This window comes from Amblyomma americanum, chromosome 10 (assembly GCF_052857255.1).
Source record: "Amblyomma americanum isolate KBUSLIRL-KWMA chromosome 10, ASM5285725v1, whole genome shotgun sequence".
NCBI classification, from domain to species: domain Eukaryota; kingdom Metazoa; phylum Arthropoda; class Arachnida; order Ixodida; family Ixodidae; genus Amblyomma; species Amblyomma americanum.
In genome coordinates, this window is record NC_135506.1 from 54,319,647 (window position 1) to 54,336,735 (window position 17,089).

Below are 17,089 nucleotides of genomic sequence, written 5' to 3' on the forward strand. Positions count from 1 at the left end.
CATGTAAAAAAAAGTTTTCAAAGCAGTTCTTTAATCTCACAGTGCCGCTATGATGTTGTCCCTTTGTGCAGAAAAGCCGAATACATCCTAGAATTGAACATGAAAACATGGAACATCATTTCAAATGCAATGTACTTTTATGGCACCGCAATACATATGCACAGGACTCACCCCTGCTGGGGTTACAGGGCGGGAGTCCGACCCATAGAAACACATGTAAGCAAAACTTTCCGAAATACTCTTCTTGTTTCACAGTTGTTGTTAAGAGTTGGCGAGTATACTTTGAAGAGTGTGACAAAGCACACTATGTCATTTCGAAGCCATCTTTTTATACCGCCACAATATCTGTGTATTGTGAAGCTGGACTTGCTTCCATAATGCACTCTATCTGCTGATGGTCCTTGGAATCGCGCAAGCTTCTCGTCGAGTCTGACATGCTGCCACGTGCACTTCATTTGTTCACCAATACAGCAGTACAAACCAGACAGCAGTCAGCTAGACAGCATTTCATGAAAAAGCAGTTCTCAACTGCCATGGCAAGCGAGCAAAAGACAGCCACACACAAGCAGACGATGGTGCAGACAATAAACTCAGCCGCCTCCGACATCGGCATACGTGAGCGCTACCTATGTTTGTATGTACAGTGTTAATCTAGTGGCACTGTCACCTGCTACTGTGTGCAGTTCGTTTATTGTGCTGTTTGAGGAACTGTCTTCAATGTAAACCTGTCTAGGCTGTCTAGCTTGAATGACTATTAGTGAGCAAATGCAGCGCATGCAGCGACATGTTGGACTCTACAAGAAGCTTGCACGATTCCAAGAAACACCCAGCGGATGCAGTGCCTTATGGAGGTATGTCCGGCTTCACAACACGCAGTTATCGCGAGGCTTTAAAATGACAGCTTCGAGATGACATGATGCTAATGAGCACTTGCTCTTTTAATACAAATCTACTCCACCTCTGAGGATTCCCCAAAACACTGGGCCCACATAGTTGAAATTTCGAGGTGTCATCAATTCGCTCTTGCCCACCATACGCTGGCCATCTCAGTTGGCTTAGCTGGCACAGCGACTGCTCCGGTGAGGCAGCGGTCTTGGGTTTGAAACCCAGACCAGGATGACCTTTTCTTCAACTATGAAGTTTCTGTGAAACCAGCACAGCTTATTTTGTAGCCATACGGCTGCGGTTGCGTGGATGCTAATGAGTATAATTACTCCCTTAAAAGGAACGACACAGCATACTTTGCCACACTCTTCTTCAAAGTACTCATCAACTGTTAATGAACAGCCTCCTCCATGGGCACTCTGTGAAATTAGAAAATTATTCTGGAAGGCTTCGCTTATGTGTGTTGCTATGGGTAGCACTCTCGCCCTGTATGCCCAACAAGGGCCGACTCCCACATGCACATATCACGAAGTTTTAAAAATATGCTGCCTTTGAAATGATGTTTCATACTTTCCCATTCAGTCCTAGAATGTACACAGTTTTTTCTCATGAAAGAATGACATCGTAGGCTTACTGTGAAATAAAAAAAATTGCTTCGAAAACTATTGTTTACACGCATTCCTACGGGGTGAAACTCCAGTTTTTAACCCCGGTCAGCCAAGCCAGTGACAGCAAAGCCACCACTTCTAGCTTATGTTACAGACTGGTGTTGGTCTATGCCTCAACAGCATAGAACTGCAACATGGGCAAGTCTCACAAATTCAGAGCCCATGCAAGCCACAGTGATGCTGAGGCCACAAAGCAAGCTTTTCCCTCACTTTTTCTTTCGCCCGCTCTAAGTAATTACCCGGGTAATCTGTGTCCTCTGTACTTTGCATGTATGATAAAAGCCACTGGGGTTTTGATTACACCTCATGATCAAAGCAAATGTGCAGCCATACTGTGTTAATGTATTATGTACATACGAGTTTTTGGCAGCTATGAGTTTGGCTATAACCGACTCCCGCGCCCTAGAATATTTGTTCGATTTTAAATACAGCTGCATTTTATGGTTCTGTATTTTATACGGAGCCATCACATTTTATACAGAGCCCCCACATGCATTATGACAGTCCTATTATAGGTGGAGTTGGAGTTGGCAACATTTCAATAGAAAGATTGATGCTATATAGTAGGACACAACTCAAGAACGAAGCGGCAGATGCCCCTAAAAGAAGGCCTCCAGCCAATGGCGTCGGCCAATTTTCAAGATGCCAGGGTTAATCCGGTTAAGTCATGGTTATTCCCCATCCGCGAACCCTGCGATTTCATTCAAGCCAACTGGCCCAAGGGGGAGAACTGGCCAACTGGGCTAAAGCTCGCTCATAAAAAGAGCACTGAGCAAAGCACAGCACAGTGAAAATAGAATGGAGGCCTGTGCTCAGTTTGGTGCGCTCTGCTTGCTCTGATACAAGATGTAGCTATCACACACAAAGCCAGCCAGTGATGAAACGGAGTGTTCGTGCCATTCTGCAAAACAAGTACGCAACAAGTGTGAACTGGTGTAAAAAGTGCTTCAGCACAATTGATCACAGCTACATAGTTCTTCCCACATGCCCAAGTGCAACCTTTTGCATTGTTCTACACCTTGAGCAATACCCCTTGAATAGGGTGTGGGACTTTAAGGGGTGCTCAAAAATGCCGCATGGTTCAGCAGTGCTGAATTACGATGAAGAATGCAACCGATAGCTGCATTCGTCAGCGTGTTTTTATTGGAAACCCCTTGACTCCGTTGCAGTGTACATTGAGAAAGCAACAAGACGAGCGAGGAATTTAAAGAAGTAGAAGACTGATGTGCTTACCAGTGCCTCCACAGCAGACAACAAAGGGAACGACTTTGTCAATCTGTGCACGACACTGGACGCATTTCTTCATCAGGGCAGCACAACCTGAAATGTAGTACCGATAAAGTAACCGCGACAGTTGTGCTGCGGGAAATCTGCAAAAGCTAATCGCTGTGACGTCACTATAGTCAATGGACTTAACACTTTGAAAGAGTAAAAGAATGAAGCTTAGCTGCGGTATACATAAAGTATAGTAAAGTTCAACTTCAGTGATACTTCTTTCTGGACAGATTGGTCCATTGTTTTTTTCAAATACTTAGTGCAACAAACGACAAACACATGAGAGAATACACATAGGAGTCCGTGAAACATGTGAGAGAAGTGAAGAAGAAAAAAAGTTCCTGTGTTGTTGCTTGCCCCTTGCTGCACTAAGCTTTTCAAGACTGAAGATGAACATGGCTACATAAGGGGGGTTACGTTGTGGTGGAGGCTTAGTGCCACACATCTCAAAAAACTTATGTCAAGATGAATTCTGCGAAGCTAAAATCTCTTAATAAATTGAACAGTTAGGTTTCCTATGGCCAGATTATAAAGAAGTCAAGGCCGTCGTGAACGATTTAATTTGTGGACGTTGCTCGACGTAAACAGTAGCCGTAAAATAAGAGCATAGATGAACAAATTTTGACACGCAGGCGCTTTTTCTGGCCAGGCATGCTAAATGCGAACTGCAGGCAGCCAGGTAAACTGTGTTCTTAAAGCAAGATAAAACTTTCTTTCAGGAAAACGGAGTTTATGAGCAACCTTTACAAAGCACTCGACAGATGCCTTGCCGAGAGAAAAAGCAGCTATTGTCGAAGAAAAGGCTAAAACAGATTAATGGTTCTCTGCAGGTGCTCAGTTGGAGGTCTGAAAACATTGCTCCTTAGTACTCATAAATGTCCACCTTATTTATGTTGCACTCTCAGTGCTGGTTTACCAAGGCTGCCGACACACACCCACATTGTTTTATTTGGGGCATTTATATTACACTAGACTTTTGATCAGCTGAACACAAGGTCCTCTCTATTCTGCCTTTGAGGGAGTCATCTATATCAATGACATCCACCGATTCAAAACTGTTACGTCCATGTGTGACATATGTGCCTGAGAAAAAACAACTCAAGCCCCTATCATTACATTTGGTAGGGTCGCCTTTCCAGAATGAGTGAAGGAAATGTAGTAACTAAAAAAAACTCAATGCCAGTGAAGTCGATGTCAAAGAAGCTACCTTTATGCTTCAACATTTTCACAAAGGCCTCTAGGCATTTTCATAAATATGCATTTACGACAATCTCACTTGCAGACACACAAAAAAAAAAGCACGTATATGTGCAAACAAGGATGAAAAATATATAAAAAAAAACTGGAACTGTTTCTAATGTTCACTGTGGAGCAGTCGACACATAAAGTCAACACGTGTCCCCTTATTATCTTTTCTCAACCTTACAAAATCTCTGTTATTTGAAAACAAGCACTGCTCAAACAGAACTCTGAGGAGGTAATCAAGCCGATACGGAAATTCCTATGGTACTGTGAGAATACATTGGAACATGTCGTCCTTACCTTCACAGGCACACATGTGACCACAAGGCTTGAAGAGCACCGACGCTTTCTTGTCCGAGCAGACAACGCATTCCTCCACCTGCAGTCAATGTTTTTGGAGGCTGCAGTTAGGTTAACCGCTGGTCAAAGGTCTGTGACCAAATGTCCACATGACAGAGACACACATTTTAGCGTCAGCTACAGAACACACAAGTTTTCAAAAAAAAAAAAATCAGCGACAAAAGTAGCAGTAAAAGACTACCATGGGTGGCTACTAGAATGAAGTTAATGAAGTACACTCACAGAAGTTCCAAAAGCACACAGCTTAGCATATGGCTTGCCATAAATGAGAAGAATTCAGCATGTGCTAATTTCTACAAAATAGACTCAAAGCTCACAAACTTGGATAAATTGCATTTATAAGCTTGGATAAGTATGTACCTATAACATTTAGGGAAGCAGCCTCTGGAAGGATACATAAAATGATCAAAATAATGGTCTTAATTTACTTCTTATTCGCATGTAGTTAGCTGAGTCATGAATGAAATTTAAATAGAGTCATTTGAATGACAAGCCAGAGGAACAAGTCTGGCAAGTGCTTCTCTACACTGAAGAAGGGGAGAGACAGTGAATACATGAGGTGAGATATTAAAGCACAGTTAGTTGCACACATACAGTATTGTGCATTTTTATCGCGAATACTTTTTAAAATTTCCCCGCCTCAACCGCTGGCTCATTTGCCGTGAAACTGCACACAGAGCTTGCGTATTATGGTAACTTTTGTATCGTAGCAAGTTATACAACAATACTTACTTAATTGAGCCGTGCATGATGCGAGAACATAATCGTCTACGTAGAGACCGGCAAGCAAAACCCACAGACGACGCTTTTTTGCTGAAGGGCGGCAGTGGCGCCATCTTTTTTCGGCAGTCGAAAGCGTCACGACAAGGCCACCAAGGGGAGCGTTGCAAGAAGCGCAGGCCCTTTGAATATGCCGTTCTGGCCGTCTCGTCTGCTTCAACTGAAGCGCTTACATTTTCGGCTAACTGAGAGGAGAAAAAATCAGAACAGCTGATTTAACGAGGCTTTACCTTTCAAAGAATATAGTTTACAACGCTCGTCTTGGCGGCCTTGTCTTAACGCTTTCCACTGCCGAAGACAGATGGCGCCACTGCCGCCCTTCAGCGAAAAAGCGTCGTCTGCGGGTTTTGGTTGCCTGTGTCTACGTAGACGATTATGTTTTCGCATCATGCACGGCTCAACTAAGTAAGTACCGTTGTCAAACTTGCTACGATACAAAAGTTACCATAATACGCAAGCTCTGTGTGCAGTCTCACGGCAAATGAGCCAGCGGTTGAGGCGGAGAAATTTTTTCAAGTGTTCACGATAAAAACGCACAACACTGTAGAGTCTTGAGCAAAGTACAGTGGTTACATACTGAGAACTCATCTGTACACACAAGCACCTGCGACACACTTGCACACTATCAGGATGCCCACACTGGTGCCTGTGCACGATACACATGCATCATCACTATCAGCATAAGCCTAGTTAACTGGAGAACAAAGGCCTCTCCCATATCATTCCTATTAGCCCTGTTTCGTGACAACTGCGGCTACCTTATCTTGGCAATATTCCTAGTCTCATCCATCCACCTGACCTTGTGCCACCCACTGCTAGATTTCTATTCCTTTGAAATACGCTCGTTATCTTAATGGTCCATATGGTTCAAAGTTTTCTGTAATACGTGTTCTCTGTCGCATACTCTCTGATGAATTTAAGATGAGAGGCAGAACAGAGTGACCTAAAGATATGCAAATGACGCAGTGACGAGGCCTGACCTTGGTGCGTGAGAGGACCGGCTCCTTGCAAAGCAGGCACTTCTTGACACGTGGTGCACACAGCGAGCAGGTGGCAATGTGGCCACATGGGTCGAACAGGGTGTCGCGCTTCATGTCCGAGCAAACGATGCAGTCCTCCAGGGCCTCCTGCTCACTCGGCTGGGGGCTTGTCGACGGAGTCAGCATCTGCGACCTGTTGCCAGAGGACGCACGTGGTCACATGTAACATCACTTTTTTATATCAACAGCAACGACTACGGCAGGATGAGTACTCAGTATTAGTAAAAAAAAAATGACTGGAAACAACCTTTTCTCAAGAATAAGTCACGATGAACATACTGGATGTTTCAAGTAAAGTCATCCAAGTTTTTAGAAGAAAACTGGTACACATTGCAGGCAAAAAGCTGCAGTGGTATTTTTGGTGGCTGTGTAGAGCTCATAACGATATGCCTTGTTTGCACTGGTGTAATATACTGAACAACACTAACACTACTTGAGGCATGCAAGAAAGCTTCATCTTAAAAGGTGTAGTGCGGTAAAAAAAAAAAAACCATAAGTCAAGCTTCATTTGTACTTTTCTTGGGTACTCTAGACAAAGTGTACAAGAAAAATACAAAAGTACAACGCTGCAGATGCTGTCATGCATTGATCCTGACTGCAGCTTCGCCAACCTGAGCACGACATATTAACGGTCAGTAGAGGAGTACTTCTGAGCAAAGGGTGTTCAAAATATGCACATCTCTCTAAAACATTTTACATTTTCATGCACTGTCTATTGCACAAAAGATGGCTCTGCAACAAAGCTATCATAATGCAAACTACACTGTTTGTGGTCCCTTTTCACATTCCACAACCTTCTAATTGACGTTTTCCACTTTTCATACTTAGTTCCCTATTCGCTCATTTCTTTTTGCGGTGACCCTGTGTACGCCACATTGGATCTTTGATCCTCTCTTAAAGGACCACAGACACTTAAATTTAGTTGCGTGTTTTCTTCTTTTAAATGATGTGATCGGCAATAGAATACATGGTCCACCATGTGGTGTTTGCCAACGACTGCTAAACAATTTATAGTTCAATTTCTCGACGTTCTTTCGGTATCAGTTTCATCAACCAAATGACGACTGTGACGCATTGGGAGCGTTCAAATGCCGTGACACAAGAAAAAAAATCTGGAATATAATCGCTGAGACATAATATTAATTCACTACCAGCCTAAGCCAGCCTGCTTCAAGAGCTGGAATGAACACAAACGATGTATCAGCAGTTATATTAAACTGAAACAGCATGAGAGAAGAAATTTAAATATAAATTATTTAGCAGTAATAGGCGAGTACCATAGGCAACCATAGGGACCATAGGGACCATAGGTCCCATAGTTACCATACCATAGGCAACCATACCATACCGTAGGCAACCAATGAGACCACCTCCAAAAGCAATTGCTGTCAATTACAATGATGCCATCTGGTTTTAAATGGGCGCACTAGTATTTGCATTCTGAAGAATCTTTCACAAACTGCGACAAAGTGCTTTGGCATTGATCGAGTTTAAGTGCCGTTACTGTAACACTAACTAGGCACAAAACACAGTGATGGCAAAATCAAGGGTGTGATTTTCCAGTCCATTGTGTGATTTCGTGCACCTAAATGCAAAGATCTAAAGCTATATCAAGAACAGGAACCAACAATGAGGTGAGGCACTTCTCTGTTCTTTTGCTGCTACTTTTCTAGTTATCTGCTCTCTCGTGTTAGCTGCACGGTGCAGTTGATGGTAAGTAGGTTGTCCAAACGTGTACCTGCTATTCTGTTCAAATTTTCTTTACACGATTGCATGCTTTTATAGCGATAGCAGTTAGGCGCCTGTCCCTGGCTTGTGCATCATCGTCGCCGTCGGCGTAATCACGGTCACCCTGGGTTGTATAAACCTACGGGTGGCTCTGTTTGGAACAGCTGCCTGCCATTGCAGGGGTGCATCACTTGACCACTACACCAGCTATCGCTGAATCTCACGTTACATAACCGTAACCGTCCTGTGAGTTTTTTCACAGCTTAGATCACAAGCATTAAACTAACAAAGGTATTGTTCAAGGTTTTTACTGCTGGGCAAGTATTTAAAAAGAAGGACAGCGATGGTAAGTTGGTATGAAGGTCCACAGCTGTAAAATGTCTCATGTAGAAAGCATCCTGAAAAACACGATTTTTCTGTGCTCAGAAAAAGAAGTGTGCCGAGGATGATGTGCCACAAGGGTTGTAAAATTGATTATGTAATAGGATTTTGTGTCAGGTAGTTGTTCAGTGAGCAAGAGATACAATGTAATGTTAAACACACGTATTGAAACAGGAAGTCTTTGGTATTAGCACATGCTCCATTGACGAACTACAGTTACTCTGCCGCACATGCTTTACTACAGTAAAGAGTGTGCTCTCCTTACAGATTTTGTGATAACTGGCCAATAGCAAAAAAAAAAAGAGACCCATGGAAATTTATGTAAATTTCATTTTAGTATTGTTTCAACGATACTGATAAGTCAGCAAAATGTTTAAATGACACAAATAGAATGCTCTAGATAAGGGGTGGCTAACTGCAGCTCGTCGCAGGTTCAAGGGCAGCTTGCGACTCTGGTGTTTCTGCTTCTAAAGACAGCCTCCCTTATGGTCTAGAAGATAGGCGCATGCAGGCATGGATGGATGGATGGATGCATGGACAAGGCTGAACCCTTTAAATCGGGCGGTGGCTCACTTTACTCTTGTCTTGATTTCAGCCACCAATCAGATAACCTTCGCTTGGTTACTTTTACCTGCTTAAAATCTGTTGCCAGTCGGCACCATCCTGTGGTGAATCCGTGAAATTATGAGTGTTGCAAGAAATAAAAAAAACTGCCACACCCCCTTTTATATCATGGCTCTTCACTATAAGATCTTTTTTTTTATGGCTCTTTGCATAAGCCTATCTGGCTACCCCTGCTTTAGATGCATAAAGACAGTAAAATGGTTACAACTGGGGCCAAGGCAAGTCTTGCTAGTCAGCCATACATCATCTCATCACTTTGCTGATAACAACTAAAACATCCAGTGTAAAAAAGTGGGCCCAATCATATGTATTACATGTATTTCTTTCTTGTGGTACATCCTTCTCGTTCTTCTTTCTTGCAGTAAGGAAAGCTTTTATCCACTGATGGCCCTCCCTTTCATGAACATGAGTGACAGACTGAATATAGCATCACCTGTCATTTGTTATGGCCTCACTCACAAGGCCAGGCCTGGTTGCAGCTGACTTCAGTATGTGGTTTCATTCTCTGTGCAGGTTTGCTGCAGTTTTGTGAGTGCATAAAGAGGTGCCATGCCACAGTAACAAAGTTTGTGTTTTGCTATCGTCTCATGTTCTATAGTCAATGCCAAAAATTGGGGGGAACACTTAAGCTCCTATGACGCGATAGCATTAATGGGTTAATGCCCAGATATGTGGAGTTTGGCATTCTCTCCTTTACATTCACAGATCCCTGGAAGCCCTCACATAACTCCTGGTGCAGTAGTGCATCGGTTAAGTGATGCGCCACTGCCCTGTGATAGCAGGTGCTGCCGCCAGTGGGGCCAGCGCAACCAAGGTTGCTCTTCCCGAGACACCTCTCGCGACCAGTCATTAATTTAACTGCCACCTGCCAGGGTGGTCAGTTTGCTCACAATTCGGTGGGCAAGTTGTGATGATGCCACAAGGTCACGTGACCTTGGCGACCCACCTATGTTGCTTCCCCGAGGGTTTTTCGCTCACAACACTGCTGCCATTGCTACCGGATTTTCTGCACAAAGGGACGCTTAGTACTATCACGTGAATACCTTGCCCGGATTTCGCTCGGCACTTAGCCCTCGCACTACCCTTAGGCAAGAGGGCACACCCACCCCGATTTGTCCTTGCGGCACTTGACGAGTGCGTTGCAAAGGTTGGGATCAGGACACAGGTCCAGGGGAGCCTGCCCCTTCTTGTTCTTGATGTAGAGCTCGGCACCATTGGACACCAGGAAGCAGGCAATGGAGGCGCTGGACTTCTTGTCGGCACCCTGGCTGCCCAGTCCCATCAGGAGCTGCACAGGACACACACACACATGTGCATCACACCACACCTCGTCTAATCTGTCCTTCACCTTCCCTTATCGACGCAAGTCAAAGGTGTTTTACGTAATCACGACCTTGCTGAAAGCTCGACAACTGTCACGGAGCAGGCAATGGGCATCAGTGCCAGGGAAATAAGTACTGCTATTGAGATTGTTATTTGCGTAAAACGACACTGGGCACAAGTGCATTTAATTTTTGTTCTAGGTGAAAAAAACTTCTTGTATCGTTGTGGTTAGGATGATGTTTAACAAAAAAGATGCATTTTTCAGTGAGAAAATTGAATTTAAAATTGAAAAGCATCATTCTAAAAGCGCATTCTGCTTACACAGACTGAGTGCAATTAGGCAATTCCGTTGTGCATCTCTGCATGGTCACTGAGTGAAGCCTGTGGAGCCTACAGCGGCCCTAGCGCAAGCAAGCTGTAATTGATGTAATTGTATGCAATTGTAATTGTAATGTAATTGTATGTAATTAATGTAACTGATGCAAGCTTGATGTAATTTTGCATTGTTTTGTTTGCACTGTTTTGTTTCCTTCCCATTTTTAATTAGGTTTTATGAAACCACTCCTATTGACGTGTTTTGCATTGTGTTTTGTTCACAATATTTTGCAATGTTTTGTTCCCTTCCTGTTCCCATAACAGGTTGCATGAAACCACTCCTCTCGTGGCCCTATTTGGGCTGACAGTATCTCTAAATAAATAAATGTCTGTTTCGTGCAACCTCTGTGCCAGTCTGAGTGCCGTCCTAGCTCTCAGGAGGTGCTCACCTCGAGGTTCCCGGTGGAGGCGGCCGTGCCAGCAGCAGTGCTGGAGCGCCCTCCCACACCCACCTTCGCCACGTCCTGCATGTCCTGCAGGTGCCGCAGCTGGGACAGGGTGTGGTGGCGCAGTGCCTCGTGCAGTGGGGTGTCCCCATCCTTGTCTGGGATGTTCAGGTTGCAGCCCTCACGCACCAGGTGCTGCAAACGTTGTATTTATTTATTTCAAAGCACTGCTGACCAATGACTTGGCTAAGCAGGAGTGGACACCAAAGGGAGAATAACATCAGGTAACAAATCATGCAGCAGTAGGCAAAGGCTCGAAAGCAGAAATATTATGGTTGCAAAAGACAACTACGTCATTCTATTGCCCTTTTTCGCTTTAACTAGTCTTCCAGTTCTGCAAAAACACTTGATAAAAACAGATATAGGATAGTAAACCAGGCTAACCCTCAAGGGTTTTAAGAAAAAAAAAGCTCAAATTGATGTGATACAGTGCAGGAGAAATCGGACACTGTGCCCTGCCTTTCCCGTGCTGTATCGTGTCGCTATGCCACGCCAACTAGCCCAAAGCCCCCCCCTAAGCAAACTCTTAAGTTCATTAAAAGTTGGAGCAATGGAATGCTTGTGAGTGTGATAAGTACTTGTTGAGAGAGGCTTGACACACTCTGAAAGCATCATGAAGTTGTTAGCTAGACTGGCATATTTGGTGATTTATTTAATTTCAACGCTGAATTGACAGCAAGCACGCTGGGAAAGAAAGCTAGAAGGCAAACTTTACTGAGTGATCTAGTGCTTCAAAAAATAAACTAAGTGGCAGCAGAATTAAGAAGGGAAGTTTCTGATCATTAGATCAAGAAATCAGGAAGTTCTGGCTTATACCTAGCCCATCTTTACATGGGTCATCATAATTCTGTCTCATCTAGTGGTTATTGTGATGGCTTGAAAAATGCTACAGCATTGTGGCATACGAGCATAACATGACACAACGAGCATGTCTTCTGCTCAAAGAGAAATGCAGAATAATGCTTTTGCAGCGAAAGCAAAGAAAAGGAGCATAATAGACGTGGCATATGTACTTAAGTGGGAATAAGAGTAGAGTCCAGACATGGCAATGCAGGCAAGAAGGAAAAAATTAGCTACAGCAAAAAGAAAACTAAAATGCCTAATCAAGAGAAAAAGAGCGAATGTGTGGGGAAATCTCGAAACATTCTTGTTTGTAGTGGAAGCAAAGCAAATTATTATTGTATTACCGCAATACTTTACTGTTTGCCATAAGTGACATAACGGCACAATGCGACACAGATAAAAAACATAGGAATCAACACAGCAGACACCTGCCTATGTCACCTGTTCCTGACACTTTAATAATGAAGATGTGCACATAAATGGTCTTCCTACCTGAATTAACTCCTGCAGAACCTGCACTTGTTGCTGAGTCTGGTCTAATATAAAGTCTGGTTGCAATATTTGCTGACTTTCTGTCATTTCTTGCAATGCCAGACCAAGCCAACATTATTTCATAGTGACAGTCATTCATGAGCCAAAGTTCTGCTCCTTTCGTTGAAGCCCGAAGCCTGGTAAATATCCAAGACCTAAAGTTGTGCTGAACTAGAAAATCTGTCTAAAAGATCAATTTCTGATGAGGAAGCAGCTTACAGAGTACTGACAAGTATGCCTCAAACACAAAATCGGCCAGTTAGGGGCTGAACGTTACACAGCTGTCACTTGCTGCATTAGGCTCCACTGTCCAAATGTATGCGACGGCCAAGGGCATGCATGTGAAGGGGGTCAAAGATTGCAGAGGCACAGCAGATAATGCTATAAGAGAAAATCGCAAGCGAAGATGGGCTGTCCCCATGAAGTAGTATCAAATGCACCTCATGTGCAAGTGTTTAGACTGAGCATGCTTCCATAAGAGTGCATATTGAATGCATCCTTCTACACTTCCCAAGCTGTATCAGTATACCGGTGACATCACATCCTTACCCTCACTATCTGTGCATGCTGCCTTTCAACGGCAAGGTGCAGTGGCGTCTGCAGGTTGACATTCTGCAGGTCCATGTTGGCGTGACCCTGTGTTCCACGTGAAAGCAGAGTGTTAATGGTAGCCTGAAGCACGTCGTCCACTAATCATCAAAACAAAGACATGAAAATCAGAATGATGTAGCCTGAAGAGCATGCATTTGTAACAAATACACCACTGTTTCTGGAGTGCCCCCTCCCCTAGGGATTGCAAATACATGTGCTCTTACAATTAGCAAGTTGATACAAATGATACAAATACATTTCTTCTAGTTTCCACTAGCTAACTAGATGGAAATATGACATTTTTCTTTGGTCATTGTGATGTGCTTTCTGTTACAACAGCTTGCTATTCTTCAGAGGTGCACAAACACACACTAGATTATTTTGCTAGGCTCTGAACCTCTGGATTAGTGCTTTCACACTAATAATTTGAAGCAAGGGTGCCCAGAGCAAATGAGAGACAAAATTTGAGTGTGCTAGCATGGGAATGAATATTAAATGATGTGACAACCTCTATGATAACTTCCAAAAAATTGGTCGTCAACTTTGTGAAGAAAATTAAATGGCAATTCCTGGCTTTGCCGGTATCATACGACTGTAAAAAAAATTTGACAGTGAATTCAATGCTTGCATAAGATTTTATAACAGGAGGTTTAAATAACTGATTACTTAAAAAAATTGTACTGGAATGATATGAAGCAACCTTTCTATTGAGATCAGAACATGAGTAGCTTGGATGTGCGTTCAACCCAGCAAGTAGCACTGAAGTAAATATAGAATTTTCCTATGAATACAAAAATTTATTTCAGCACATTGAAATTTTGGTGGAAAACACCATGCTGCTCTACTTTCTCACATTTGAAGAAAATCTGAAAGTACATGTACGGATACCCAAGGATGTAGCAAATCAACTCTCTGCCTAACAGGTGCCTACCTGATGAATGAGCAATTCAGCGACCTCCACATGGTTGTTGAGCGCTGCAAGGTGAAGTGCAGTGTAACCATCGTCTTTCTTTTCATCGACAATCCAGGGTCTTGGCAGCTTTGCCAGCAAGGTTCGCATGGCACTGCGCAAAAAGCATGTTGGTCATCAGATCAGCTCAAGTTTTTTCATTTATTTAAGCATCTTACTCATCTTTCACTTGATAGTTTTTATGCCCTGAGGCAATAAACATCGCTTCAAAAAAAAAAAGCATGTTGGGCGCAGCAAGGTGAGCGAACAAAACACGATCCGTACATGCAAGAATGACACATTTTCACAAGGTGAACATCCATGCGTTATTTTATAGTGGCACTTCATTCATCCATTTATGCTCTTTTATTCATATGCCAATGTGCACAGGAGGACAAAGGAAAAGCCGTTCTACGACGGCTTGAGTCCCTGCACCTCAAAATGCAGTGGCAGCGGAAAGCACAAAGATATGGTGAAAAATGATTACAGCCTTATCATATCAAAGAAATCAATTTTATCAATTTAGTATTAGCATGTGAGCATCCACAAAAAAAAATTTATACAGAAGGTTCTAAACATATACACACACACATACACTTATACCCACTAACAAGAAAAATCATCCAGAATGTACATCAGGTTGTAAATAACTGTTTAAACTCAGAAAGGGTTCATTTTGCAAGATCGATGCCTAACCTACTGTTATCATTTAGAAGCCTAGGTAAAGAATTTTGGAGCATTTGTCTTCTGTAGTTGCTACGGTATTTTGGTATTTTCCAGTGTTCGGTACTTCTTGTGGGGTATAGCAAGTCATTTCGCAACAAGCCTGCTACGCCCGAAAGGCGAGAGATTGAGTGACATACTGACACAGCAGCTCTGCAAAACTGAGAAAGGTGCTTATTAACTAAGCCAGCTATATTGTATGCCACAACTAGCTGTGTTGCACAGATGGAATAACACGAAACGAAGTAATGACAAGAAGAGGCCACGCTAAGGTGCACACCACAAATGGATTTATGGAAGACTCTTGGAGGAAGGGAGAGGAAGGGAGGGAGAGAAAGAGAGAGAGAGGGAAATGGTTTTATTTGACCTATACATTTTTTTTTCACTTTCCCTGTAAAAGAAAAAAAAAGGTGGTTGTTTCATGTGGCATGCAATGGGGTTGTTGCATGGTTTTCCTATAGAAAATTTCGCTGAAGTAGGCGGCTGCTCCCCCCCCCCCCCCCCCCCCCCCTTCCCCTTGCCTCGAAATTTGCCCGTATCACATCCAAAGAAATAAAATTTGTGTCCACCAATTGATACTCTGTGTTCCGGTTGGCATATGTCGTACTGCGAAATTCAAAATTACTCTCCGCTATTTCTATGCAAACTTGAGGCACACGTGATTCTCTGCAGAGTCGAAGCCCGCTTCATGAACGCTGAGGCTTTACTTTCGGGTGAGCCGTGTCCTCCAGTCGAAGCCGAGTGAGCGTCGCATCACTGCTCGCGTCGACGCGGCTGAACGGGGGCCGGATCGCGCTAATCACGGATCCGCGGGGATTCAAACTACATGTACGCAAACTTTCGCGAGAAGACAAAGCTGCGGGCTGGGCGAGTCTTCCCCGAGCAACATCGTTGTTGACCTGGAAGCGGATCGTTCACGCTTCCGGCTTTCCAGTTGTTCACCCATGCATTGCGGTGGAGCCCGCCTTTCCACCGCGGCAGGCCCGCATGCTTTTTGCCACGGCCGTGAGGCAGAATCTAAAAATTAAAAAAAGTGAACACACTATTTGCTCTGTTTGCCGGTAAACAACAGGTAGCATAGCATTTCTTACTTATTACTATCCATTACGGAGGGGGTGTTCCGTACGGTGAGATGCGTGTTGTGCCGGACGCTTCAGAGTTCGGCGCATAACTGAAGAAGGCGCAAATGATTGAGATAGCTTGCTGAAATTACGAGCATAATAAGAAGACAGATTACGGGACCGTTTACTAAGTGCGAAGCAAAGGAACCGAGCGATCGTGTCTCTCTACAGGCGTACGTCACGACGCCTACTGACGTCGCTTGCATGCAGCTGGGCCGATCTGTGTCATAAGCCTACCGGTGGCTCTGTTTGAAACAGCCGCCAGCTACTGCAGGGGTGCATCACGTGACCACTTACACCAGTGCGCCAGAAATACATCCCCAAATTAAACCAAACGCATAAACAGCTGTCGCTGAACATCGCGTTACTCAGTCGTAACCGTCCTCTGAGTTTTTTTACTCCTTTCAGTTTAGAGTGTGAGAAAGGGCGGACTTCTCTTTGCAGCTCCCGTCGCGAATATAGCGTGTAAATTGCGCACGATTTGCTGTGAAGAGCGCGTAGCAAGAAAGTAGCATGTGACGGGGGCATACGTTGAATCAGACTTTAGCCGTGGGTCTACAGCGACGTACGCCGTTACCTTTCGACACTTGGTTAACGGCTGCCAATAATAATAATAATAATAATAATAATAATAATAATAATAATAATAATAATAATAATAATAATAATAATAATAATAATAATAATAATAATTGCTTTTGGGGGAGAGGAAATGGCGCAATATCTGTCTCATATATCGTTGGACACCTGAACCGCGCCGTAAGGGAAGGGACAATGGAGGGAGTGAAAGAAGAAAGGAAGAAGGAGGCGCCGTAGTGGAGGGCTCCGGAATAATTTCGACCACCTGGGGATCTTTAACGTGCACTGACATCGCACAGCACACGGGCGCCTTAGCGTTTTTCCTCCATAAAAACGCAGCTGCCGCGGTCGGGTTCGAACCCGGGAACTCCGGATCAGTAGTCGAGCGCTCTAACCACTGAGCCACCGCGGCGGGGTTAACGGCTGCCAAGGAACGCAGATATTTGCGCGATGCAATGCACGCAAGAAGGCCTATGCAGCGTTAGCATGCAGCGAATGGGGATTGTTTACTACATGGGAATTAATGGCCAGATACCTCCAAATATTGCAATCGTGAGAAGACCGGCGCCCACAGGCAAGTAAAGAAAAGGAAAAGCAAGCTAGCTATATACGACGCGTCACAGAA

General features: G+C 43.8%; 1 protein-coding gene and 1 non-coding gene across 2 annotated transcripts in view; both read right to left on the bottom strand.

Moving 5' to 3' along the window:
* Positions 1-17,089, bottom strand: part of mib1 (E3 ubiquitin-protein ligase mind bomb 1) — a 500,932-nt gene that overhangs the window by 14,888 nt on the left and 468,955 nt on the right. Inside the window, exons 13-19 of the mRNA XM_077640740.1 lie at positions 14,024-14,156; positions 13,051-13,137; positions 11,071-11,262; positions 10,090-10,271; positions 6,191-6,383; positions 4,371-4,449; positions 2,787-2,873 (exon numbers count right to left, since the gene is read on the bottom strand). Coding sequence (XP_077496866.1) covers positions 2,787-2,873; positions 4,371-4,449; positions 6,191-6,383; positions 10,090-10,271; positions 11,071-11,262; positions 13,051-13,137; positions 14,024-14,156 — 953 coding nt within the window. The remainder of the gene's footprint in view (positions 1-2,786; positions 2,874-4,370; positions 4,450-6,190; positions 6,384-10,089; positions 10,272-11,070; positions 11,263-13,050; positions 13,138-14,023; positions 14,157-17,089) is intronic.
* TRNAS-ACU (transfer RNA serine (anticodon ACU)) lies at positions 16,805-16,876 on the bottom strand. The gene has a single exon. It is a non-coding gene; the product is annotated as a tRNA-Ser (tRNA).